This window comes from Peromyscus leucopus, chromosome 5 (genome assembly GCF_004664715.2).
Source record: "Peromyscus leucopus breed LL Stock chromosome 5, UCI_PerLeu_2.1, whole genome shotgun sequence".
NCBI lineage: Eukaryota > Metazoa > Chordata > Mammalia > Rodentia > Cricetidae > Peromyscus > Peromyscus leucopus.
In genome coordinates, this window is record NC_051067.1 from 2866387 (window position 1) to 2892827 (window position 26441).

Genomic DNA, 26441 nt, shown 5'->3' on the forward strand with positions numbered 1-26441 from the left:
TGGATCCTGTTTTTGTATCCATTCTGTTAGCCTGTGTCACTTTATAAATGAATTGAGTCCATCGATATTAGAGATATTAATGACTAGTGATTGTTAATTCCTGTTATTTTTTTATTTTATTGTTTGTTGTGGTTATGTGTATGTTTGCCTTCTTTGGGATTTTCTGGTGTGAGATTATCTATTGCCTGTGTTTTCATGGGTGCAGCCAACTCTCTTGGCTTGGAGTTTTCCTTCTAGTACTTTCCATAGGAATGGTTTTGTGGATAAGTATTATTTAAATCTGGATTTGTCATTAAATATCTTGTTTTCTCTGTTTATGGTGATTGATAGTTTTGCTGGGTGTAGTAATCTGGGCTGGCATCTGTGATTTCTCAGTGTCTGCAAAACATCTTTCAGGACCTTCTGGCTTTCATAGTCTTCATCAAGAATTGAGGTGTAATTCTGATAGGTCTGCCTTTATATGTACTTGGGCCTCTTCCTTTGCAGCTCTTAATTTCCTATAGTGTTTTAATTATTATGTGAAGACAGGACTTTTTTTTTTTTTGCCCAGTCTATTTGATGTTCTGTGAGCTTCTTGTATCCTCATAAGTATATCCTTCCTTAGGTTGGGAAAGTTTTCTTCTACGATTTTCTTGAATATATTTTCTGTGACTTTGAGCTGGAATTCTCCTTGTTATATCTCTATTATTCTCAGGTTTGGTCTTTTTATGGTGTCTCAGATTTCCTGCATGTTTTGTGTTAAGAAATTGTTGGATTTAACATTTTATTTGATCAATAAATCTATATCCTCCACCATATCTTCAAAACACCTGAGATTCTCTCTTCTATCTCTTGTATTCTGTTGTTGATGTTGGCATCTGTAGTTCCTGTTCATTTACTCAGATTTTCCATTTCCAGAATTCCCTTGGTTTTGTGTTTTCTTTCTGTCTTTTTTAACAAAGACTTGAAACTCTTTTTTTATTCAAAGCAGCAGGAAAGAGGAAAGCATTTGCAGGTTTATTGCACAGCACTTTATTATGTATTGAATGCATTATTCCCAGGTCTTTAGCTGTAAATATTGTTAGGCATAGTTACAGACCCAGTCTTTTGTTTTGTAAATGTATAAACATGTATTTTATTTATAACACATGCTAGGCAAACCATTTCTTTCTTTTTCTTTTTCTTTTTTTTTTTTTTTTTTTTTTTTTTTTTTTTGGCTCTTTTTGCTTGTTTGTTTTTTGTTTTTTTGAGACAAGGTTTCTCTGTGTAGTTTTGGTGCCTGTCCTGGATCTCACTCTGTAGACCGGGCTGGCCTCAAACTCAAAAAGATCTGCCTGGCTCTGCCTCCCGAGTGCTGGGATTAAAGGCACGTGCCGCCACTGCTTGGCCAAGCAAACATTCTTTCTGCTTTAATCTTCCAACTTATTTTCTATTTTTTTCTTAAGAATTTTTTAAATTCATTTTACATACCAATCGCAGATCCCCCTCCGCTGTCTTTCTGTACACTGTAAATATATGTTGTTTCCATTGGTTAATAAATAAGCTGCTCTGGCCTATGGCAACACAACTTAGAGGCAGGTGAGAAATCCAAGGAGAGAGACAGGAAAGAGAAAAGCAGAGTCTGGAGAGAGGCCAGCCCGCTGCACAAGGAGCAACATACCAGCAGACCATGAAACACATGGTGAAACATAGATTAATAGAAATGGGTTAATTTGAGATATAAGAGCTAGCTAGCAAGAAGCCTGCCGTAGGACATACAGTTTATAAATAATATTAATCCTCTGAGTGATTATTTTCTAAGCAGCTGTGGGACAGCAGGGTTAGGCAGTGAGAGAGCAAGACAAACTCCATTTTAATGGAAACTTCATTTCTAGCAATATTAAGACAAAAGCTGAACCAAATTTCAGAGACATAAACACCCAGCTAAGACTCAGGTCAAGCGAATCCCCCCCCCCCAGGGTGGGTAGGCTGCTGGCCAAGAAATAGCTAAAACAAAGGATTAATCCATGAAAGTCTCCAATAATACTGGGAGAGTCTCCAAATGTATTTTGTCTTCTGTAGTTCTTCTCTTGGCTAAATGTTCCTGTTAACTGAAGTGTGACCCTGAAATGCAAAGGCTTGTATCCCCTAGCTTGCAGTTTTTCCCCTTAAAAACCCTCACTCTGAGAGCTCAGGGCTGTCCTCCTTCACCTGGCTAGCTAGTGTATTGGACATGGACCAAGCCTGGGCTTGCTTGTTATTAATAAACCCCTTTGTACTTGCATTGGATATTGGCTCTGTGGTGGTCTTGCTTAGGGGTCTCGCAACACAGGCACAACAGCAGAACTAGAGAAACCTGGCTATACCTCTCTTCCCTCCTCTCACCCCTCCAGCCTTTCCTCCCTACAACACCCCATTCCCTCCTACAAGAAAGTAAGGTCTCCCATGAGGAGTCAGCAGAGGCTGGTACATTCAGTAGAGACAGGTCTAAGCCCTTCCCCCTGTCTCAAGGCTGTGTGAGGTGTCCCACCACAGGTAGTGGGCTCCAAAAAGCCAGCTCATGCACCAGGGATAAATCCTGATCCTACTGCCAGGGCCCCCTAAGCAGATCAAGCAACACAATTTATGCTTGTGCAGAGGGCCTAGTCCAGTTCTGTGGAGGCTCCACAGGGTTTGGTCTAAATTTTATGAGTACCCATTAGTTTGGTTTGGTTTTCTCTGTAGGTTTCCCCATCATGATCTTGATACCCCTTTCTCATAGAATCCCTCTTCTCTCTCTTTGACTGGACTTCTAGAGCTCAGCCTTTTGTTTGGCTGTGGATCTCTGTATCTGCTTCCATCAGTTACTGGAGAAAGGCTCTATGATGACAGTTAGGGTATTCACTGATCTGATTACTGGAGTAAGCCAGTTTAGACCCCCTCTCCACTATTGCTAGTAATCTAAGCTGAGGTCATCCATGTGGATTCCTGGGAACTCCCTCGCACCTGTTTTCTCCCTATGCCCACGATGTCTCCCTCTATCATGGTATCACTTTCATTAACCTCCCATTCCATCCATGTTCCAGCTCGACCATATGCTTCCCTTATGATCTCATCCCCCATCACTTACTCCCCACTGCGCCCCCATCTCCAGTTTACTCATAAAGATCTCATCTATTTCCCCTTCCCAGAGTGAACCATGCATTCCTCTTTGGGTCCTACTTGCTAGCTAGCTTCTCTGAAATTGTGGGTTGTTTTTCTGGTTATCCATTGCTTTACATCTAGTGTCCACTTATGAGTGAGTACATATCATGTTTGTCCTTCTAAGTCTGGGTTACCTCACTCAGAATGATATTTTCTAGTTTCATCCATTTCCTTGCAAATTTCATGATGTCACTGTTTTTTTTTTTTTTTTTTTTTTTTTTTTTTTACTGCTGAATAGTACTCCATTCTATATATGTACCACATTTTCTTAATCCATTCTTTGGTTGAGGGGTATCTGGGTTGTTTCCATGTTCTGGCTATTATGAATAGTGCCGGTATAAACATAGTTGAGCATGTATCTTTGTCATATGATTGAGCATTCATTGGGTATATGCCCAAGAGTGGTATAGCTGGGTCTTGAGGAAGATTTATTGCTAATTTTCTGAGAAGCTATCATTTCCAAAGTGGCTGTACAAGTTTGCACTCCCACCAGGTGAGTGACTCTTCTCACACCCAGAGAGTCCTGCCTCTTTAGGACCTAGGCCCTTTGACACAACCAGTCTCTGGGAACCCCCACCCATTGCTGCCCCAATTTGCCAGCCAGCAAGGAAGACTCCTCTAGGCAGGCTCCTCCATACCCCCATTGGACCCTGAAATCTACAATATCCATGACCTACCCCAAACCTACCTATTTCTCTGTGACCCCAGTGGCTTCCTGAGTCACAGAATCCACCAGCTCTCATTGGACCAAGAGTGGCTTCCTGAAACACAGAATCTACCAGCTCTCTTTGGACCAAGAGTGGCTTCCTGAGACACAGAATCTATCAGCTCTCATTGGACCAAGAGCTCTGACAGGACCAAGAGCAGCTCCCTGACACACAGAATCAGCCAGCTCCAAATAGACCAAGAGCTAAGATTGGGCCCAGAGTGCCCCCCCCCCAGACACAGACATAGCAAGCACAGAATGGACCAAGTGCAGCTGGCTCAGACACACACAACTCTTGTACCTATTGGAGGAAGAGATGAGTAGACTCCAGTACAAAAATACTTACAACATAAAGAGCAATATAGCATCACCAGAACATAGTGGTTCAACAACAGCAAGACCTGAACATCACAACTTAGAAAAAGGAGAAGAAAGTAATCTTAAAAATAACTTTATGAAGATGATAGAAGCCTTTAAAGAGGGAATGAAAAATTCCCTTAAAGAAATGAAGGAAAAGACAAAAAATTGGAAGAAATCAACAAATCCCTTAAAGCCAAGAAAATAATAAAAATCAATTAAACATACATTCATAAAAGAAACATTACTAACGCTTAAATCGCACATCAAACCCCACATATTAGCAGTGGGAGATTTCAACATACCACTCTCACCAAAAGACAGATCTACCAGACTGAAACTTAACAAAGAAATAAAGGACCTAACAGATGTTATGACTCTAATGAACTTAATAGATATCTACAGAACATTCCATCCTAATACAAAAGAATATACCTTCTTCTCAGCACCCCATGGAACCTTCTCAAAAATTGACCACATGCTTGGTCACAAAGCAAATCTCAACAGATACAAAAACATTGGAATAACTCCTGTATCTTATCAAACCACCATGTCTTAAAGTTAGACCTCAACAACAACAAAAATTATAGAAAACCCACAAACTCATGGAAACTGAATAATGCCCACCTGAAACACCAATGGGTCAAGGAAGAAATAAAGAAAGAAATTAAAGATTTCCTAGAATTCAATGAAAATGAAAGTACAACATACCCAAACTTATGGGACACTATGAAAGCAGTACTAAGAGGAAAATTCATAGCTCTAAATGCACACATAAAGAAGATGGAACAATCCCATACCAATGAATTAACAGCACAACTGAAAGCTCTAGAACAAAAAGAAACAAACTCACCCAGGAGAAATAGATGCCAGGAAATAATCAAATTGAGGGCTCAAATTAATGAAATAGAAACACAGAGAACAATACAAAAAAAATCAATGAAACAAAGAGTTGGTTCTTTGAAAAAATCAACAAAATAGACAAACCCCTAGCCAAATTAACCAAAAGGCAAAGAGAGAGCACCCAAATTAACAAAATCAGAAGTGAAAAAGGAAACATAACAACAGACAATGAGGAAATCCAGAGAATCATCAGGTCATACTTCAAAAACCTTTACTCCACAAAATTGGAAAATCTGGAAGAAATGGACAATTTTCTGGATAGATACCACATACCAAAGTTAAATCAACACGAGATAAACTATTTAAATAGACCAATATATAGATGTAACCATCTTATTAAATAAGATACACAGAGCCGAATGCAGAGTTAAAAGCCCAAGAGGTCAGAGTAGTAGCTAAGAGCTGATACTAAAAACCCTTTCTTACCCTTTGCTGCCCCTGTCTTCCTTCCCCTCAGAAAGAGAGCTACTTCCTGTGTATCTGTCTTTTTATTGACTTTCTGTTCTGCCTTCTCATTGGTTGTAAACCCAACCACATGACCTCCTTGTCACCTCCTTTCTATACAGATCTCCAGGTCTTCTATGGTTGGTATTGAGATTAAAGGCGTGTGTCTCCATGCTGGCTGTATTCTTGAACACACAGAGATCATGTCATGTGATCGAGATTAAAGGTATAAACCACCACCACTTGGCTTCTACTATGGTTTGCTATTAGCTCTGACCCCCAGGCAACTTTATTTATTAACATACAAATAAAATCACATTTCAGTACAAATAAAATATCACCATACCAATAACCCCTAAAGAAATAGAAACAGTCATCAAAAGTCTCCCAACTTAAAAAAAAAAAAAAAAAAAAAAAGCCCAGGACCAGATGGGTTCAGTGCAGAATTCTACCAGACTTTCAAAGAAGAACTAATTCCAATACTCTTCAAATTGTTCCACACAATAGAAATGGAAGGAACATTACCAAATTCTTTTTATGAGGCTACAATTACCCTGATACCCAAACCACACAAAGATGCAACAAAGAAAGAGAATTACAGTCCAATCTCCCTCATGAACACTGATGCAAAAATACTCAACAAAATATTGGCAAACCGAATCCAAGAACACATCAAAAAAATTATCCATCATGACCAAGTAGGTTTCATCCCGGGGATGCAAGGATGGTTCAACATACAAAAATCTGTCAATGTAATACACCATATAAACAAACTGAAAGAAAAAAACCACATGATCATCTCATTAGATGCTGAAAAAGCCTCTGACAAAATCCAACACCCCTTCATGATAAAGGTCTCAGAGAGATAGGGAATACAAAGAACATTCCTAAACATAATAAAGGCTATTTATAGCAAGTCAACAGCCAACATCAAAGTAAATGGAGAAAAACTTAAAATGATTCCACTAAAATCAAGAACAAGCCAAGGCTGTTCACTTTCTTCATATTTATTCAATATAGTACTTGAAGTTCTAGCTAGAGCAATAAGACAACAAAAGGAGATCAAAGGGATACAAATTGGAAAGGAAGAAGTCAAACTTTCACTATTTGCAGATGATATGATAGTATACATAAGTGGCCACAAAATTTCTTCCAGGGAACTCCTACAACTGAGAAACTCCTTCAGTAAAATGGCAGGATACAAGATCAACTCAAAAAAAAAAAAAAAAAATCAGTAGCCCTTCTATACACAATGAAAAAAGAGCCGAAAAAGAAGTCAGAGAAACATCACCCTTTACAATAGCCACAAATAATATAAAATACCTTGGGATAACACTAACTAAACAAGTGAAGGGCCTTTTTGATATGAACTTTAAATCTCTAAAGAAAGAAATTGAAGAAGATATCAGAAAATGGAAGGATCTACCATGCTCATGGATAGGTAGGATTAACATAGTAAAAATGGCAATCTTACCAAAAGCAATCTACAAATTCAATGCAATCCCCATCAAAATCCCAACACAATTCTTCACAGACTAGGAAAGAAAAATACTCAACTTCATATGGAAAAACAAAAGACCCAGGATAGCTAAAAGAATCCTGTACAATAAAGCAACCTCTGGAGGTATCACCATCTCTGACCTCAAACTCTACTATAGAGCTATAGTAATAAAAACAGCTTGGCACTGGCATAAAAACTGACATAGGGACCAATGGAATCGAATTGAAGACTGTGACATTAACCCATGCACATATGAACACCTGATTTTTGACAAAGAAACCAAAATTATACAATGGAAAAAAGAAAGTATCTTCAACAAATGGTACTGGTATAACTGAATGTCAATATGTAAAAAATTACAAATAGATCCATATCTGTCACCATGCAGAAAACTCAAGTCCCAGGGGATCAAAGACCTCAACATAAATCCAGTCACTAAACTTAATAGAAGAGAAATTAGTTCTCTTGAATGCATTGGCACAGGAGATCACTTCCTAAATATAACACCAGCAGCACAGACACTGAGCACAACAATTAATAAATGGGACCTCTTGAAACTGAGAAGCTTTTGTAGGGCAAAAGACACAGTCAATAAGACAAAAAGACAGCCTACAGAATGGGAAAAGACCTTCACCAAGCCCACATCTGACAGGGAGCTGATCTCCAAAGTATATAAAGAACCAAGAAACTAGACATTGAAATAATAATGAATAATAATAACCTAATTAAAATGCAATCCAATTAAAAATGGGGTACAGAGCTAAAGAGAATTCTCAACAGAAGAATCTTGAATAGCCAAAAGTCATTTAAGAAATTGTTCAACATCTGTGGTGATATTTTATTTGTGATAAAATGTGATATTTTATTTATATGTTAATAAATAAAGTTGCCGGGAGATCAGAGGTCAAATAGCCATTAAGCAGAAGTCCAGCAGTGGTAGCACATACCCTTAATCCAATCGCATGGCAGGCAGAGTCTCTGTGTGGTCAAGGATACAGCCAAGTGTGGTGACAGGAGCCTTTAATCCCAGTACCAACCATAGAGACCTGGAGGTCTGTATAGACAGGCAGTGATGAGGAAGTCATGTGACTGGGCTTAGAGCCAGTGAGAAGGCAGAACAGGAAAGCAATAAAAACACAAGTCACACAGGAAGAGGCTCTCAGTGGAAGCTATTGCTGGTGGTGAGCTAAGACTAGCCGTGGCTCTCTCATCTCTTTGGCTATTACCTCTGTATTTGGCTCTATGTTTCTTATTTACTAAGACTGTTCAGAATTTTGTCTACAAACATCCTTAGTCATCAGGGAAATGCAAATCAAAATGACTCTGAGATACCATCTTTCACCTGTAAGAATGACTAAGATCAAAAAATGCTAGGGACAGCCTATATTGGGGAAGATGTGGAGAAAGGTGGAATACTCCTCCACTGCTGGTGGGAATGCAAACTTGTACAGCCACTTTAGAAATCAGTATGGTTGTTTCTCAGAAAATTGGGAATCAATCTACCTCAATACTCAGCGATACCACTCTTGGGCATATAACCAAAGAATGCTCAATCATGCCACAAGGACACTTGCTCAACAATGTTCACAGCAGCATATTCATAATAGCCAGAACCTGGAAACAACGTAGATACTCCTCAGCCAAAGAATGGATAAAGAAAATGTGGTACATTTACAAAATGGAGTATTACTCAGTGGTTAAAAAAATGACCTCATGAAATTTGCAGACAAATGGATGGAACTAGAAAAATAAAATCATCATCTTGAGTGAGTTAACCCAGACCCAGAAAGACAAACACGGCATGTACTCACACATAAGTGAATAAATAGTAGAATTAGAGCAAAGGATAACCAGGCTATAATCCACAGCCCTTGAGAAACTAGTTATCAAGGAGTACCCTAGGAGAGACCCATGGATCACCCTGGGAAGGGGAAATGGATGAGGTCTCCTGGGTAAACTGGGGGCGAGGGGGACAGGTAAAGGAGAGGTGATAGGGAATTGGAACATGAGGGATCAGGATGGTTGAGATGGGGGAGGGATAGATAGGGAGAAAAATGAAAGAAATAGCTTGATGGAGGGGGCCATTCTGGGGTTAAAGAGAAAAATGGTTGTTGTTGCTTATTATTTACTCTTTTGGGGGGCTTGTCACTCAGCTCCCAAATAAATCACACATGGAGGCTTACTCTTACTTATGAATGCACAGCCTAAGCTTAGCTTGTTTCCTGCCAGCTTTTCTTAACTCCAAATTATCCCATCTATCTTTTGCCTCTTAGGCATTTACCTTTTTCTATTTCTGTATATCTTTCTTACTCCATTGCTGGTTGTGTAGCTAGGTAGTTGGCGACTGGATCCTCCTTCTTCTCTGACTACTTCCTTCTCTTCCCAGTTTTCTCCTTCTATATATTCTCTCTGCCTGCCATGCCCACCTATCCTTTCTTCTGCCTTGCTACTGGCCGTTCAGTTCTTTATTAGATCATCAGGCATTTTCCACAGGCACAGTAACAGCTTCACAGAGTTAAACAAATGCAACATTAACAAAAGTAACACACCTCAAAATAATACCCTACAACAGCTGGTGCCAGGGAAACTCCATAGAATCCACAATGATAACCCAAGGTAAGACTCCTAGCAATAGTGGAGAGGGTGTCTGAATTGCCTTCTCCTGTGATCAGACTACCTGGTTGTCATCAGAAAATCTTCATCCAGTAACTGATGGAAGCAGATGCAGAGTTCCACAACGAAGCACTGGGCCAAGCTCCGGGAGTCCAGTTGAGGAGAGGGAGAAGGGATTAAATAAGCAATGGGGTCAACATCATGACCTGGAAACCCACACAGACAGCTGACCCAAGCTCCTGGGAACTCATAGACTCTAGACCAACAGCTAGGTAGCCTGAATGGGACCTATCTAGACCCTCTGCATGTGAGTGACAGTTGTGTAGCATGGTCTGTTTGTGGAAATCATAGTAGTGGGACCAGGATCTGTCCCTGGCTCATGAGCTGGCTTTTTGGAACCTATTCCCTGTAGTAAGATGCCTCACTCAGCCTTGATACTGGGAGGGGGAGGGGATTGGGTGGTGGTGGGTGGGGATTTGTTCCTGACTCAACTTGATATGCCAAGGTTTGTTGACTCCCAAGGGAGTTCTTACTCATTCAGAGGAGTAGATGGGGGTGGGGGTGGAAGGGAGGTGAGCAAAAGAAGAGGGAGGAGAAAAGGGAGGGAACACTGGTTGGTGTGTAAGATAAATCAAAAAAATGTTTTTAAAAATTCCTACTAGAACAGGATATTTTCATGAGATAAACACATTACATTACAGGCAGTGGGAATCTCCTCACATCCATTCACACCATCCCAGATACCAGATGCCAGATACATGGCAGCCACAAATACGTAAACAAACAGCAGTAACAAGAGACATTCTGGGTTCAAGGCTCTCGGGGCCTTACCTTTCTGAGATTCACCCATCAGAGTTTCATTTCCTGGTGGGTGGGTCCCCTGAAGTCCATTGGCATCTGCTGCTCCCGTGACATGGCCACCACCAATCTGCCTTGACTGAGGGAAGGCATACACGTTCTATAGGGCTGTATCTATTCAGTTCTACCAGTAACAAACATAGGAACATCTTTAAATATCAGTTATCTGACAAGTGCACAGTAAAACTTAGGAAAACTCAAAGGAAAAGGCATGAATCTACCTTTTTTTAAACCTTTTCCTGTGATATATTAAAATAGAAACAAGCTTCAGATCTCTTCACATGCAATAATCTACATTCTCTGTATTTTTCAGTCATCCCTGTATCCACTTTTCTGACTTTTGCTACATCTGCTTTGTGATCAAATGCCCAGCTGTGCTAGTCAGGGTAATAGTGAAGTCTACACAGCAGTTTTCATGTGTCCAGTCAAACCTTGTAGGTCACCTTTGTGTACACATGAGTCATTACTCTGTAGCATGAATCATAAAGAGTCTTATTAATAAAATCAAACCTGAAGCCAGGTATTGGGGTGAATGCTGGAAGATCAGAGAAGCAGAATAAGCCACAGCCACCTCGCCCTGCCAGTTCCTCAGCTGATCCTGTTTCCTCAGACTGGAAACCTCTCAGTCCTCATCCAGAATGGGTCTCAGCTGAACTATTGCTCAGAGCCTAAAACCTTAACCAGGCCAAAAGCTTCTAGTTTCTGATCCTCGAACCTTATATATCTTTCTGCTTTCTGCCATCACTCCCTGGGAATAAAGGCTCGCTTTCTGGGATTAAAGGCGTGAGTCACCATGCTTGGCTGTATCCTTGAACCACAGATATTCAGATGGATTTCTGCCTCTAGAATGCTAGGATTAAAGGTGTGTGCTACCACTGCCTATCCTCTATGTTTAATATTATGGATGTTCCATTCTCTGACTCCAGATAAGTTTATTAGCATGCATAATATTTTGAGGAACACAATACCACCACATCATTCCTTTGGTTTGAACAGCTCCAGTGCTTTTTCTAAAGCTGCGAAACACTGATGTCAGGCTGAATGACAAGTTTCTCTAACATCTCTGTTTTCTTGTTATTATTTCATCCTCTCTAAGATGCTCCTGTCTGTCACAGACTGAGTGTCAGGTAAGGACGTCACAGACAGATACACCCCCTTGATGTTTATGATGTGCTGTCTGCAGCGCCTTCACAGTTCCTAGGCTAGCATATGTTCTCCATACCGATGTGGAATCTGAGGTAGAGCTGTGGCATGCAAAAACTATCCCCATTGAGTTCATCCTCCCACAATTCTGTTGTTTTGAAACCTCAGTTTTTCACAACAGGCCATCCCTGAGTCTTAGGATTCTCAGAAAAGCCACATTCTGTAAGACACAGCTTGGGAGTGGAGTTTTTCTCCAGAACCATGTTTCCTGCCTGGGAGCCTGACTCACTAGTCAAGCTAGTTTATGACTTTACTCTGTGGGCCAGGCTGAGGCTTCAGGGAAGAGCTAGGCACTGTTCCAGAGAGGAAAGGGTGGAGCCACAGGCTGCTCTGCTCCTGCACCACTAGCCTCCTTTGTAAAAAGCCCTTAGCCAGGTCTGGACAGCACAGTTCTGGTTTCACCTTTGAGCAGAAGCTGCAGCACTCCATGAGGGAGCTGAGACAGGCAAGGTATACAGGTCCTGGATCCTTCGGAATCATGCTCCAAAAACATCCTCACAACTTTGCTCTGGCAACCTGACTTCTCTTCTTTCTCTAGGTTTTGGTCTTCTTTCTTTCTTTCTTTCTTTCTTTCTTTCTTTCTTTCTTTCTTTCTTTCTTTCTTTTTTGTTTGTTTTGTTTCTGTTTGTTTGTTTTGGGGTTTTGTTGTTGTTATTGTTTTAAGATAATAATAGAATTACATCATTGCCTCTCCCCCCCCCTTTTCTCCCTCAGACCTTCAGAAAAACTCTTCCAGATTCATTTAAAAATCCAGCCTCTTTTTTCATTGTTACTACAATTGTGATTACAAAGGAAAGGGGGGTGGGGGGGATGCAAAATCTGCCCTCTTCAGACTGGCCAGCTCTAGCCTGCTAAGATCCAGAAGGGTGTAGGGCTCTGGGGCAGTATAAGGGGGTGGGGGATGGGGGTGAGAAAAAAGGAGGCTTCTGACAGTCCAGGACTCATAGCTGAATGGCATAGTGGCAAGTTGGAAGTGCAGAGCTGGGGGCCCCTGGAAAGGCCCAGCAAGGCAAGCAGGAGCTGCCAGTGCAGTCAGGAAACTACAACTCAGCTCCTACACTGTCCTAGGGTACCCTGCCTCACCCCAGCTTGGAGCTGGCTGCCTGCTGGGTCCTAGCTACCCTTTGTACCACCAGAGGGCGCCCTCTCACTAATCAGTATGTATAATATTACTTCTTTGCAGGTTTTCAGGGCTGACCATTTGGTATTGAATAATTCCTTGTTCTCTAGGTTTTTGTGACCTCATTAGTGCTTTCCTACTGCTTGAGAATGGCCTCAGCTGCTCCACCACGTGATCCCAGTTTGGATGCGGAATGGGAGGAATGGAAGATGAACTTTAAAAAATCCTACAGCCCGGTTGGTAACATGGTCACTGTCCAGAGGGATTTCAGAAAGAATGGCCCTTGCTGTTGGGGGTCTGTAGGCATAAACGTGGCCACAGAGGCCAGCCATCACTGAGGACTTGCTTAAGACATGCACTGTGAACTCAAGGTGGCCAGCTTTGCTAATCCTCTGGGTATGGAGAATGGCTGGCTGTGGTGTCCTGAGATCTCTCTCCATGGCTCCTCTTTACCTGTTGCTACACTCCATTTGGTCAGCTTGTGTGTGGAGTTAATAAGAAGAAAATACTATCTATTGTGTTCATTCCCAGGATGAAGAAGGACACAGAAGAGCAATGTGGGAAAAGAATAAGAAAATTGTTGATAATCACAATGCAGACTATGAGCAGGGAAAGACAAGCTTCACTATGGGCCTGAATGGATTTAGCGACATGGTGAGTGAGATATGGATTATTAATTCTGTGCTTGCTCATGAAAGGTCTTTACATTTAGTCTCTTGGTTTTCAATATTTTGTTTGCTTTTCCTTGAAGACGGATGAGGAATTCAGGACAAATTGCCTTGGAAAGTCAAAGTCTCCTGAAGATTTGCCTAAATCTAAGACTTTAGAAGAGAACAGCAATGAGGCACCTGTGATGGATTAGGTAAGACAGTGTCTCATCCCTACCCTCAATTGCCCACAGGAAGTCAAGGAGAAACTGAAGTCCTCACTGAGGTCAGCTGTAGAACAACTGGAGTTTCACTGTTTGACTAAGTGTTCTGCTCTATGAAGTGTGGAGAGAGTTTATATTAGGTTGTCGATGACAACCTTTTCTTCTTGATTGGGGTACTGTAGTTGGGTATATAGTATGGTGACCATGAAGGAAAAAGGCTTCAGGGAAGGTACTGTGAGAAAGCCACTGTGTTGCAGTCTTTCTAATCAGTGTGATATGTGCTTTTCTTCCAGCTGGATTAGCAGGAGGGGCAGGATTGGCAAGAGTAAGATAGCCTAGGAGTAAAGCGATCACTCTGTCATTGCCTCAGGAGCCTTCTGCCAAGATGTGAGCTGCATGATGCTGAAAGAATGGACCGGGGGAAGAAGGAACAGGAGGAGTCCTCTCCATCACATTGTCCAGCATGTGCTGTGTAGAATGAAACACTGAATTCATCTAATGTTAACACTGTGATATGAACTACCATGAATATTCACACTAATAAAGTATTAACAATGTTTATCTCTATATCTTAAAATTAAAGCTTAATTTTAAATGTAGTATTATGCTTTCTTTCTGGTTTTGTTTCAGTAAGATTTTGTTAAAACCTTCTGCTTGAAGGTATACCTGGCTGTGGGAAGGTGTTCTAGGATAAGTAGTGCCAGGTTCTCTCATTATAGAGTCTGTTTCCCATCCTTGGTTGAGCTCTGTTTCCTGGGCTTCAGGTGCCCACTTTCAGGAATGATCTGAAAGTAGACAAGGAATTTTCTGGGATTCCAGCTTGTTAATTTGCATGAGTTAATCAAATATAATTAGTGACTAGAAATCTAGTCAGGAAGAGATGGCACCCTCTGTCCCAGTGCCCTGATCCTGTACCATGGATCTCATTTTATATGATCGTATCAGTGATCTGCACTAGCTGTGCTGTGACCACACAGAAGCCATCTAAAAGATGAGATCTGAGTGACAGGAGTGTAGTCTATGCTCCAGTGACCCTTTCATAAACCAACAGAGCCCAGTCATGCAAAAAGGTACATGGGTTGTCTCATGCTGCAATTACATTAAGTCCAACCTCAAAAGTCATCAGTTTCGGAGGGTTCATATTTCCAAAATCCAAATTTTTTCTTGGACTAATGGAATTTCATTAACTGTGACTACCTGTGAAACAAACACAATAACATCACAATACAGACGTCGAACTGACAAATGCACAGAGTTTAAATTTCCAATCCAAAATGGAATTATGGGGGCATAGCAAGAAATAACAAGTCCAAAGCAAGACAACAACCAATTAGGTAAAGCACCATTTACTAAATTCCATGGCTGACACAGATATCCGACTGCCTCACCTATGATCCCTGTAGGATATGTAGACTCTAAGCTCTTGGGCTGATTCTTGCCATATGTTTAGCTTTCTTTGGTGGATATCACATGGCTCTGGTCTCACCACCTTTGGTGAACTCCACTGCTAGTCAGTTCCATGAGGGGTCTGTCAGCATTTGCTTGCCGATGCTCTGACCTGAGAACAAGTGCCTCTCCTCAGTGTCTCTTAGAATTCATGACTCACCAAATTTAGGAATTTTCATGCCTATGGAACCAGTTGTTCACATATTACACCAAGTGGATTTCAGACACCTTTGGGTAAAGCTTGGCACTTTTGGATGTTAAACCTTGGTGCTCTGATACTGTGGACTGGTGCTGTGATACTGTGGACTCAGTTCCCTAGAGAGCAGTTTTCCAGAATACCCTAAAGTTTCCACAAATAACCCTTCCTGACTCTCCCACTGTTACAGGCATGTATTTGAGTTTGTAGGGCAGTCCGTCTCATTTCCCAGATATTAAGTCTCAACAATGACCCTTACAAACACACATGTGTAGCAGGAATCTTAAAAGTTCTTATTAATAAAATCAAACCTTAGGCCAGTTATTGGGGTGAGCACTGGAAGATCAGAGAGACAGAACAAGCCACAGCTAACCTCACCTGGCCAACTTCTCAGCTGATCTTGTTTCCTCAGACTGCATGCCTCTGTGTCCTCATATCCGAATGGCTCTCAGCTGAACTGTGCTGCTCGAAACCTAAAAGTTTAAGCAGCCAAATGCTTAACCAGCCAAATGCTTCTAGTTCCTGGTCCTCACGCCTTATATATATATTTCTGCCTTCTACCACCACTCCCTGGGATTAAAGGCTCACTCCCTGGGATTAAAGGCGTGTGTCACCGAGCCTGGCTCGTTCCAATGTGGCCTTGAACTCACAGAGATCCCAGATGGATTTCTGCCTCTGGAATGCTAGGATTAAAGGCATGAGTGCCAACATTTTCTAGCCTAAGTATCTAGTGGCTTTTCTGTTCTCTGACCCCAGATAAGTTTATTAGGGTACACAATATTTTGGGGAACACAATACCACCACACACATGGATGGTTACAAGAAAGCAAAGCATTTATTAAATGAGAAATAGCCAAGTGTTTGTAAGCACATTAGAAGGTAGACTAGGGACATTCTGTCATGACTTTCCCATTACCTTTCCTATATTAATCTCTGGAATCCCCATCTCTACCCTTTTTGCTTTCCATATCCTTCTGCCTCATTACCAGTTAATGACAAAGATGAGGCTGTGGGATGTAGTTCACATTCAAACCCCAGCAGTAACAGCTGCACAACTGTTACAGTTCTCTCTATGATTGAATGTTATCAACCAGGATTGCCATCTGGTATATACAACTTATGTTCCTTATATATATTATTCATATATATATATATATATATATATATATATATATATATATATATATATACAGCTGTTTGTGCTAACTTCCCAAAGCTGTACACAGGTCAGTCTACCCTGCTTTCCTCATGGTTCCAGTTGCATGCCAGAAAACCATGAAATAAATACATCTCTCCAAAATGGAAATCAGCTCTTACACCTTGTCACACAATACTTTGTACAGTAGGCTGGACTACAGCCAATACCCAGCCCTGTGTCTTACTGCAGGATATTTAATAACCTTACTTTTCTGGCCTAAGCATTAGTGTATTCACCATCAACAAATCCCTTTCTTGGTCTCCTAAATTTATGATGCCTTTCTTCTATTTCAGTGTCCCCCTTCTCATTTAATGACCTACCTCTGCCACTCTGCCACACACACTGAAATCCAGGTCGAACACATCATAATACCCATGCTATTTGTCTTTAATACCCTGGTTTCATTTGCTGAACATAATAATCTCTATTTCCATGTGTTTCCTACAAATGTTATGACGTTATTTTTCTTTATGTCTAAAGGAAAGTATATTGAATGAGCACATTGTGTTTTATTTATTCATTCGTCATTTGGTAGATGTCTAGGCTGGTCACATGTGTTAGCTGTTGGGAATGAAGCAGCAGTGAGCTCAGGTGTATGCATGACTTGAGTATATTAGGATCTCATGGATACTCAGCAGTGGTATAGCTGTGTTTCAGTTATGATTTTGTTTCTTGAGAAGCCTGCACACTGAATTCCCAGTGTCTGCAGTGGTCCACGTCCCCATCAACAGTGGACAATGACTCTTATCTCAGGCTTGCACTTGTTATGAGCTTTGATTTCCTGACACTCTGACTCTGGTGGAGAGACTCTGAGAGCAGTTTGAATTTGCATTTCCCTTGTGGCTAAGGACACTGAACTTTTACTATTATTATTATTATTTTTATTATTATTATTATGATGATGATGATGATGATGATGATGATGATTTTTTTTGAGACAGGGTTTCTGTGTGTAGTTTTGGTGCCTGAGTTGGATCTTTCTCTGTGGACCAGGCTGGCCTCAAACTCACAGAGATGCACCTGGCTCTGCCTCCCAAATGCTGGGACTAAAAGCGTGTGCCACCACTGCCTGGCTAACTTTAATTTTTAAAACTATATACAAACCTTCTTAGATAACTCGTCAGTTCATTGGCTATTTTTAACTTTTCAAGTAAATAGATGGAACTAGAAAAGATCATATTGAGGGAGGTAACCCAGACCCAGAAAGATAAATGTTGCATTTTCTTTCTCATCAAAAGTTCATAGCTCTAAACCTTCATATGTTTGTATATAACCTGGAGTAACTGTAGACACCAGGAAAATAGAAAGAGACCATTGTTGGATGGGGTTTGGGGGGCGCAATAAAGAGGAGAAAAGTAGGGGACAGATCAGTATCTCCAGATCGGTGTCTGAAGGGAGAAATGGAACAACAGAGGGGTATAATTAGGTTGGAAGAGGGTGCTAATAGTGAAGGAGGGGGGAAACAATATAACATTAAGAATGTCTGAAAAGCTCCAAAGAAACTGTGCGGTTAACTAGCACCTAAAAAATAACTACGACACATATAAGTTAGTGTATAAATATATATACAGTTTAAGTAAAAACTTCCAATCTGGGCTGACAATGCTCCCTCTAAGAGCCCAGAGAACCCACAACACCAGATTGAGAAGCCTTTTTTGGAGTTGTTGGTCAGTTATCCCAGAGACTCCCAAAACATTACAGGCTGTTGTTCTTGCTTTGACTGCCCCCTAGAGGTGAAAAGTAGCCAATGTTTTGAGCTGCTGATTCTCTGAAGGCTAATTCTTGAAGTTGCTTATATATTCTAGAATATTAATCTCCTGTCTTAGATTTGTTGTCAAAATATTCCCCCATTCTGTATGCTTTGTCTTCAGTCTGTTGATTTTTTTCTTGGTGGTGCAGAAGCTCATTTACTTTTTTTTTTTTTTTTTTTGCAATCAGTTATGGCCTGTCCTGCAATGATATCCTGTGTTATCATCCCTTTCAGACAGCTCTAGTCTGCTTGATATTGATGCATTTTCCTGTATTGTCTGGCAGTAGTTTAGAAGTTTTGGCTATTACATTAAGGTCTTTGATCCTGTTGAACGAACACTTGACTATGTGTTGAGAGAATGTGTCTATGGAACTAGTCTCTGTCATCTACATTTAGATATCCAGTTTTCCCAGTGCCAATTATTGAAGAGGTTATCAGTTTTTAAATACACACTTTGACACCATTATCAAACATTAGGGGACTTGGGTTGTAGGTGTTTATTTCTGAGTCTTGAGTTCCATTCCTTAGATTTGTATGACATTTATTCTGATACAGTGCTGATTTTGTCACTATGACTCTATAATGTAAAGTGACATTAGTTACTGTGATACTTTACCATTATTCTGTACAGTATTTTTTTGGACTAAAGTTTTTTGTGCTTCAAAATAAAATTTAGAATTGAGACTTGAAGGTTTCAGAAGACGATCACTAGAAGTTTAAAATTCTAGTTGCATTTAGTAGCCATCTGTCAAAATTATGCCAATTGATGAGCTTGGGACTCCTTTCCATCTTCAAGAGTCTCATGAATTTTTTTCATAATTGTCTTGATATTTTTGTTGAAGAGGACCTTTACTACATTGTTTAAGTGGATGTGGTTGTTGTTGTTATTGTTGTTGGATGCTTTGTGACTTCATTCTTTGTATTTTTGTTGGACATATAGAATACTATTCATATTTTAAGTGTTTTATGCCTTGAAAGCTCTATATGTATATAAAGTATTTAGTCATTGTCATCCCTCATTAAATTTTCTTGCCTCCCACTCCCACTGTTTTTCTCCAACATATCTCTCTTCTACCTTAATGCCTTTTTTGAGTGTTTGGCCCATTGAGTCTAATTATGATTGCTTGCATGTGCCTGGGTGGGAGTTTTATTGACTAAGATACACAGTGCTTAATGGTCTATATGGATTTTGGAAGCATCACGTTCCTCACTTGGATGTGTTATTCTAACCCATATAGCTAGTGAACTTGAAAGCTGCTAGTTATGAGTTCAGCCAGAACGAAATAAGGCTTTTCAACAAATCCTTGCTGCTATGTAGAATGTTCTGTCATTTGACCTATTTACCTAACATATTTGATCGAGCCTGAGTCCTCAGTAACAGATAGGAATGCTGTCTGGAGTCTGTGGCAGAACCCATAAATGATCCTCAGCAGAGGCCCTTGATGTCTGTGAAAACACACAGACACACACACAGACACACACACAGACACACACACACACACACACACACACACACACACACACACACACACCATACAAACAAACAAAAAACCCGAAACAAAACAGTGCACTGAAATGATAAAAAAAAAAAAGAAAGAACAGTTCAAGACATAAAAGTAGAAATAGAATCTCTAAGGAAAATCCAAAATGAGATAAAACAGGAAATGAAAAATTTAGAAAATCACACAAAACCTTCAGAGGTAAGTCCCAAGAACAGAGTACAAGACATGGAAGGGAGAATCTCAGACAGTGAAGACAAGGTAGAAGAAATGAACACCTCAGTCAAAGAAAGCACCAAATCTAAAAAGATCCAGGCAAAAATACCCAGGAAATGTGGGAAACTATGAAAAAACCAAATCTATGAGTAACAGGAGCAGTGGAAAAAGGAGAAACCCAAGTCAAAGGCACAGGAAAGGTTTTCAATAAAAACAAAGAAGGAAATTTCCATAACCCAAAGGAGGTGCCTATCAAGGTACAAAAAGCATATAGAACACTAAAAACACAAGACCAGAAAATAAATCCTCAAGACACATAACAATTAAAATACTAAACATGCAGATCAAAGGAAGATATTAAAAGATGCAAGGGGAAAAGACCAAGCAACATGAAGGCACACCTGTCAGAATAACACTGAACTTCTCAATGGAGACTCGAAGACACAGAAGGGCCTGGACAGACATACAGACTCTAGGAGGCAACAGAGTCTGAACATCTCTAGACAGACAACTCTAGCCAGCTAGACTTTATCATTAGATGATAAAAACAAATTTAAACACTATCTACCTATAAATCCAGCTCTACAGAAGGTACTGGTAGAAGAACTTAACTAGGCTTAAATACTCACCAACTGCTGGTGTGAAAGGACAGATCTGATCCTCTTTACCCCTTTGATCCTGCTGCCAAAAGCCATGCTGCAATTAAGGCAAAGTTTGTCTAAGAGAGCAGCCCTCCAGTCTTTTCTCAATAACATTTATGTTTTAAACACAAGTGCAGAACACTAAGCAAAGATTATACCATGACTACATTCCCAAACCCCAACCAAACATGCAGAGATTTCTTTCATTTTGTTTGTAATGTGAATCTCAACTTTGTTCCTATTATCTGTATATTTCAATTTGCTGTGCAGACTTCCATCTACCTTCTGAGGGGAAAGGCATATACATTCTATAGGGCTGTATCTATCCAACTCTGCCTGTAAGAAACACATGAACATCCTTAAATATCAATTATCTGTCTGACAAATATACAGTAAAACTTCAGAAAACTCAAAAGAAAATGGGCATGGATCTACTTTTTTATCTTTTCCTGTGATATATTAAAATAAAAACAAGCTTCAGATCTCTTCACATGCAGTAATTTACATTCTGTGTTTTTCAGTCACACCTGTATCCTCTTTCCTGACTTTTGCTACATCTGCTCTGTGATCAAATGCCCAGCTGTGATACTCAGAGTAATAGTGAAGTCCACACAGCAGTTTCCATGTGTCCAGTCAAACCTTGTAGGCCACCTTTTGGAACACACAAGCCATCTCTTCTTCGGTTCAGGCAACTCAGATGATCTTTATTTATGATGAGAATTCCTGGGCTGAGACACTGAAGGTCAGGTTGAGTGACCAGTATTTCTAACATCTCTAGTTTGGGGGTGATTATGTCATCCACTCTGAAGATGCTCCTGTCTGTTATAGGCTGGGTTTCAGACAGGGCAGATGCAGACACCTACACATTTCTTGATTCTTCTGATGTGCTGTCTGCAGCGCCTCCACAATTCCTAGACTAGCATATGCTTTGCACACAGACACAGAATTTGAGGTAGGACTGTGGGACACACTAGCTGTCCCCATTGTTGTCATCCTGCCATGATTTTGCTGTCCCTGAAAATATTTTGTAACAAACAGAATATTCTGTGAGTCTTAGAATTCTCAGAAAAGTCACAGCCTATAAAACACAGCTTGGGCCTGAGGTCTAGTTTGTCTCCTGAGCCATATTTTTTAGCTTTGTGGCCTAGATGCACTAACTGAGCTTGCACGTGATGCCAGGTGGTGGGCCAAAGCCTCCAGGTAGGGAGAGCCACCACCTGGAGGGGATTGGATTGGAGGCGGAGCTGAGCCTGTGCCCCGGGGGCCTCATTTGTATTTAAGCAGCTCCTAGCCAGCCTAGGACAATGCAGTACTGGCTTCAACCTCTACCTTGGAAACTACAAATTTCAGGCAAGAATCAGACACCAGCCAAGGTGTACAGAGCAGGAGATGCAGCTGACTGACGCTGCAAAAAATATTTCAATAGTTTTGGTTTGGCTAACCCTAGACTTCTTTCTCTAGGTTTTTGATAACTGACTCCTGCTGTTTTCGTAACCATCCTTTGCTTGGAAATGGCTTCAGCTTCTCCATCACCTGATCCCAGTTTGGATGCGGAATGGCAGGAGTGGAAAAGGAAATACGAGAAAATTTACAGCCAGGTTGGTAACATATTAACAGTCCAGAGGGATCTCAAAGAGAATGATCTTAACTGTAAGGAATTCCTGAATATAAAAGTGGCCACAGAGACCGGTTGTCACCAGGAATTGCCTAAAGACATGTATTATGAACTCAAGGTGGCCAGCATTTCTTATCCTCTGAGTGTGGAGAACGTAGTGTCCTGAGATCCCTCTCCATGGATCCTCTTTACCTCTCACTACACTTTACTTGGTCAGCTTGTGTGGGGGTTAATATGAAAGAAATATTATCTTTTGTATTTATTTCCAGGATGAAGAAGGACACAGGAGAATGGTGTGGGAAGAAAATAAGAAGAAAATTGAGGAGCACAATGCAGAATATGAGCAGGGCATGGCCAGCTTCTGCATGGGCCTGAATGAATTTAGTGATTTGGTGAGTGACATGGGAATTATTAACTCTGTAGTTTTTCTTTTCACATTTTCTGGTATCTGTTGGTTTTCAATGTTTTATTTGCTTTTCCATAAAGACTAGTGATGAATTCTGGGAAGTGATGACTCGCTCTTCAGACTCAGTATTAGAAGACCAGGAGATAATCAACACACATCTCTTTAGTGATATTCCTGAATTTGAGGATTTGACAGAGGAAAACAATACAATACCTGAGAAGGATCAGGTATGACAGTGTCACATCCCCACCCTCAACTACCCACAGGAAAGCCAAGAAGGAACTGAAGTTCTCACTTATGTCAGCTGTGGAAAAACACACAGTTCACTGTTGACTAAGTGTTCAGCTCTGTGAATAGCAGCTATAGTTGATATTTGGTTATGGATGACAACTTTTTCTTCTTGCTCATGGTAGATGTTCTGTTAGTTTGGTGAATATGGCTGGTGAACATGAATGGTAGAAGACCAGCACAGACACTGTGATAAAGCCACTGTGCTGCATTCTTTCAAGTTAATGCTATTGTGTTTTTCTTCCAGCCAGAGTAACAGTTGGGACTTGGATGGTAACACAAAGATAGCCAAGGAGTAAAGAAATTACTGTGCCATTGCCCAAGGAACCTTCTGCCCCAAGATGTGAGCTACACGGGTGTTGACAAGACTAGACTATGGGAAAAGAAGAAATAGCAGGGGTTTCCCTATTATTATGGCCAGCCTATACTATGAGGGATCCAACACTCAAGACCTGTAAGGTCCACACTGTTATGTGAACTCTGTGTCATGTTCATACTAACAAAACCTTACCAATATTTTATTACATGCTCTGAAGTCTGTTATGTTATTGATTCTCACAAGGATCTTTAAATTTTTCTTAAATAAAAAGAACATACCCTGTAATGTCTAAAAAAAAAAAGCTTGGTTTTAAATGCAGTATTCTGCTTTCTTTCTGGTTTTGTTTCTGTAGGTTTTTATGTGGTTAAGCAAATAATTCTGCTTGATGGTACACCTGTGTAAATGGCTTTCTGGGAGGTAGTGTTTGTGGCTCTTTTCAGTATAAAGTCAGTATTGCATCCTTGGCTGAGCTTTGTTTCCAGGGTTTTAGATGCCCTCTTTCAGCAACGATCTGAAAGTCTATTTGAAAATTTCTACAACTCAATGATTTTAATTCACACGAACTTGACAAGTGCAAACTGTTTCTCTCTCAGTGCAAAGAGAAGGCACCGTCTTCCGTTCCACTACACCGCACCTGTACCATGAATATCTTTTCTAATGAACAGATCAGAACTGTGTTCTAGTTGCACTGTGGCCTTGTAGAAGCCACCTAGAGAATAAGGTCTGTGGTCACAAAAGTGTAGGTCATGCTCAAGTGACCCTTTCATAACCCAACACAACCCAGTCATGGAAGACGTTCATAGCTATGTCAGTATGCAAGATGTCTTTTGTGTTTTCGTATAAATTTTAGAGGTGGTTTATACTTTTCTGAGGAACATTGGAATTTAGTAAAAAAAAAAAAAATTAGCTAGATAGCTTTTGATAGTCTACTAACTTTTACACTGTCATGCCAATCCATGAGCGATCTTTCTATCTTCAAGCTTCTTCATCCATTGTTTCTTTGTTGTCCTGCTGTTTCCATTGCAGAGGCCCTTTACCACCTTGGTTAGGTGTATTCCTGGGTGATTTTTAAACTTTGTGAATTGAATTTTTTTCCTGACTTCTCTTTCTTTAAAGTTTGTATTTGACATACAGAAAGCTGTTCATATTTAATTTTTTTATTCTTTGGCAGTTTTATATATACATAACTAATTTAGTCATTTCTGTCCCCCCATTATACTTTCTTACCTCCTGCCTGTCATTTAAACTGATTTTCTCCAACAAATATCCCTTCTGCCTTAATGGCTCTTTTCAGTGAGTGACTCACTGAGTTTAATTCCAGTTGCTTGCTTGTGCCTGGGTGGAAGGCTATTGACTAAGATGCACAGAGCTTAGTGGCCTGTTTGGATTTTGAAAGCAGCACATTCTTCTCTTAAATGCATTACTCTAACCCAAATAGCAAGTGAACCTTAAAGCTGTTAGTTTTGAGTGGAGTCAGAACAAAATATGGGTTTTCAGTGGGTCCAGGCTTCTGTGTAGGATGTTCTGTCACTTGATTCATGCAATCCAGCATACTTGATTAGACCACAGGTCTCAATGGCACATAAGAATGTTGTTTAGAGTCTATGGCAGACTCCATAAGTGAATTTCAGGAGATGCCCTTGAAAATTTGGAGCAGGGTCCTCTCTCTGATCATCTTTAGCCAAATTCTCTCCTCTGAAAAACAACTGTGGGCTTGTTATTGGGCCTTCATGAGAACTGAATACTTGGCAATAGAACACCAAATTACCATGTGATCTGAGCAGTACTTCATGAATTGAGATTTATTGGACTCACTAAGCCATGAAATTAGACATTCATAGATGTAATCTTTCATCAAATAGCTATGATGTATGTGGTTGAGCAGGTCCTGAAAGAACAAGCAATTTACATGAGGAAATTGTCCAAATGCCTATGGTTTCTAGATCTGTAACAATGTCTTTCTACCTCGAACATGTACCTATGGCCTCATAAAATTATTGAGTAAGAGGTCAGGCAGGGTGTGGCACTGATGGTTCTTCACACTAAGCAGGAACCACCCAGAAGGGGACATCTATGTTATTAGAGCCCCTTGCTGAGACAACCATGAAAGCACTGGTGAAGAGACCACCTCACAATGGGCAGAACTCTGGGCAAGGCACAGGTCATTTGTTTCCCTTGAAAGAAATGACCAGATGTTAACTCAATTCTGATTTGTGGGACATAGTCAAAGGTTTGGCTTTGTGTCTGAGACTTACTTAGGAAGGTGAATAATTGGAAAATTGGTGAGAAGATATTCGGAGAATAGATATTGTTATAGGAGTAGTCAAGGCCCATTAAGGGAAAATTATTTTCTTCAGATCCACACAATAGGACTTCTGGTATGGTTGGACCCTGACATTCAATTTGGGCAGGACAGAAACCTACCTAAGGGACCATCCCTCAGGGAGACAGGACTACCCCTCTGGAAGGCAGAACTTCAGTAAGCCATGCTAAGGAGACAGGAGGAATAATTATCCCTTTAATGAGATAATCACTCTGTTTTTAGAATCCCCACTCTATCACAACAGCTTACAGTGGCTTTGCTCTGATTCACTCAGAGAAGTATGCCTGGTTCTTTCCTTCTTCCTGCCTATGTTCCAAACACATTTTCACTAATATTTTGGGGTTTGCTGTATTTAAAGCTCCCCTCCCTGCCCTGAGGCTGCTTGTCCATCCACCATGTGGCTGACTTCCATGCCAGTCTAACTCAAATGGCATGGCTTCCTGTTTTTTTCACTATCTTACTCCTCCAGGAAACTCCTGGGTGTTGCTGGAGGGCTTCTCTCCAGGTTCCCCAAGCCCCGCAGTCCCACAATCCACTTATAAAATAATCACTCAGACGCTTATATCACTTATAAACTGTATGGCCGTGGCAGGCTTCTTGCTAACTGCTCTTTTATCTTAAATTAACCCATTTCTATAAATCTATACCTTGCCACGTGGCTGGTGGCTTACCAGAGTCTCTACATGCTGCTTGTCCTGGCGGTGGCTGCAGTCTCTCTCCTCCTTCTTCCTGTTTCCCCAATTCTCCTCTCTCTTTGTCCCGCCTATACTTCCTGCCTGGTCATTGGCCATCAGTGTTTTATTTATATAGAGTGATATCCACAGCAC

General features: G+C 40.6%; 2 protein-coding genes across 4 annotated transcripts; both read left to right on the forward strand.

Moving 5' to 3' along the window:
• Positions 1-12040: 12040 nt before the first annotated feature.
• On the forward strand, positions 12041-14316 carry LOC114709703 (protein CTLA-2-beta-like). 3 transcript variants are annotated; one of them, XM_028893671.2, is made up of 5 exons: positions 12041-12237; positions 12957-13082; positions 13378-13500; positions 13598-13708; positions 14088-14316. In XM_028893671.2, exons 1-4 carry the CDS (start codon positions 12154-12156, stop codon positions 13706-13708), a joined length of 444 nt encoding a protein of 147 aa, XP_028749504.1. In that variant the 5' UTR covers positions 12041-12153; the 3' UTR covers positions 14088-14316. The 3 variants fall into 3 exon arrangements, with proteins under 3 accessions (XP_028749504.1, XP_028749503.1, XP_028749505.1); XM_028893670.2 differs by having other exon boundaries at positions 12045-12237; positions 14011-14316; XM_028893672.2 differs by having other exon boundaries at positions 12046-12176; positions 14011-14316.
• A 7807-nt stretch (positions 14317-22123) lies between these two features.
• LOC114709707 (protein CTLA-2-beta-like) lies at positions 22124-22769 on the forward strand. Its single transcript, XM_037206431.1, has 3 exons — positions 22124-22261; positions 22548-22674; positions 22765-22769. The coding sequence occupies exons 1-3, from the start codon at positions 22175-22177 to the stop codon at positions 22767-22769; spliced, it is 219 nt and encodes a 72-aa protein (XP_037062326.1). The 5' UTR covers positions 22124-22174.
• Positions 22770-26441: the final 3672 nt, after the last annotated feature.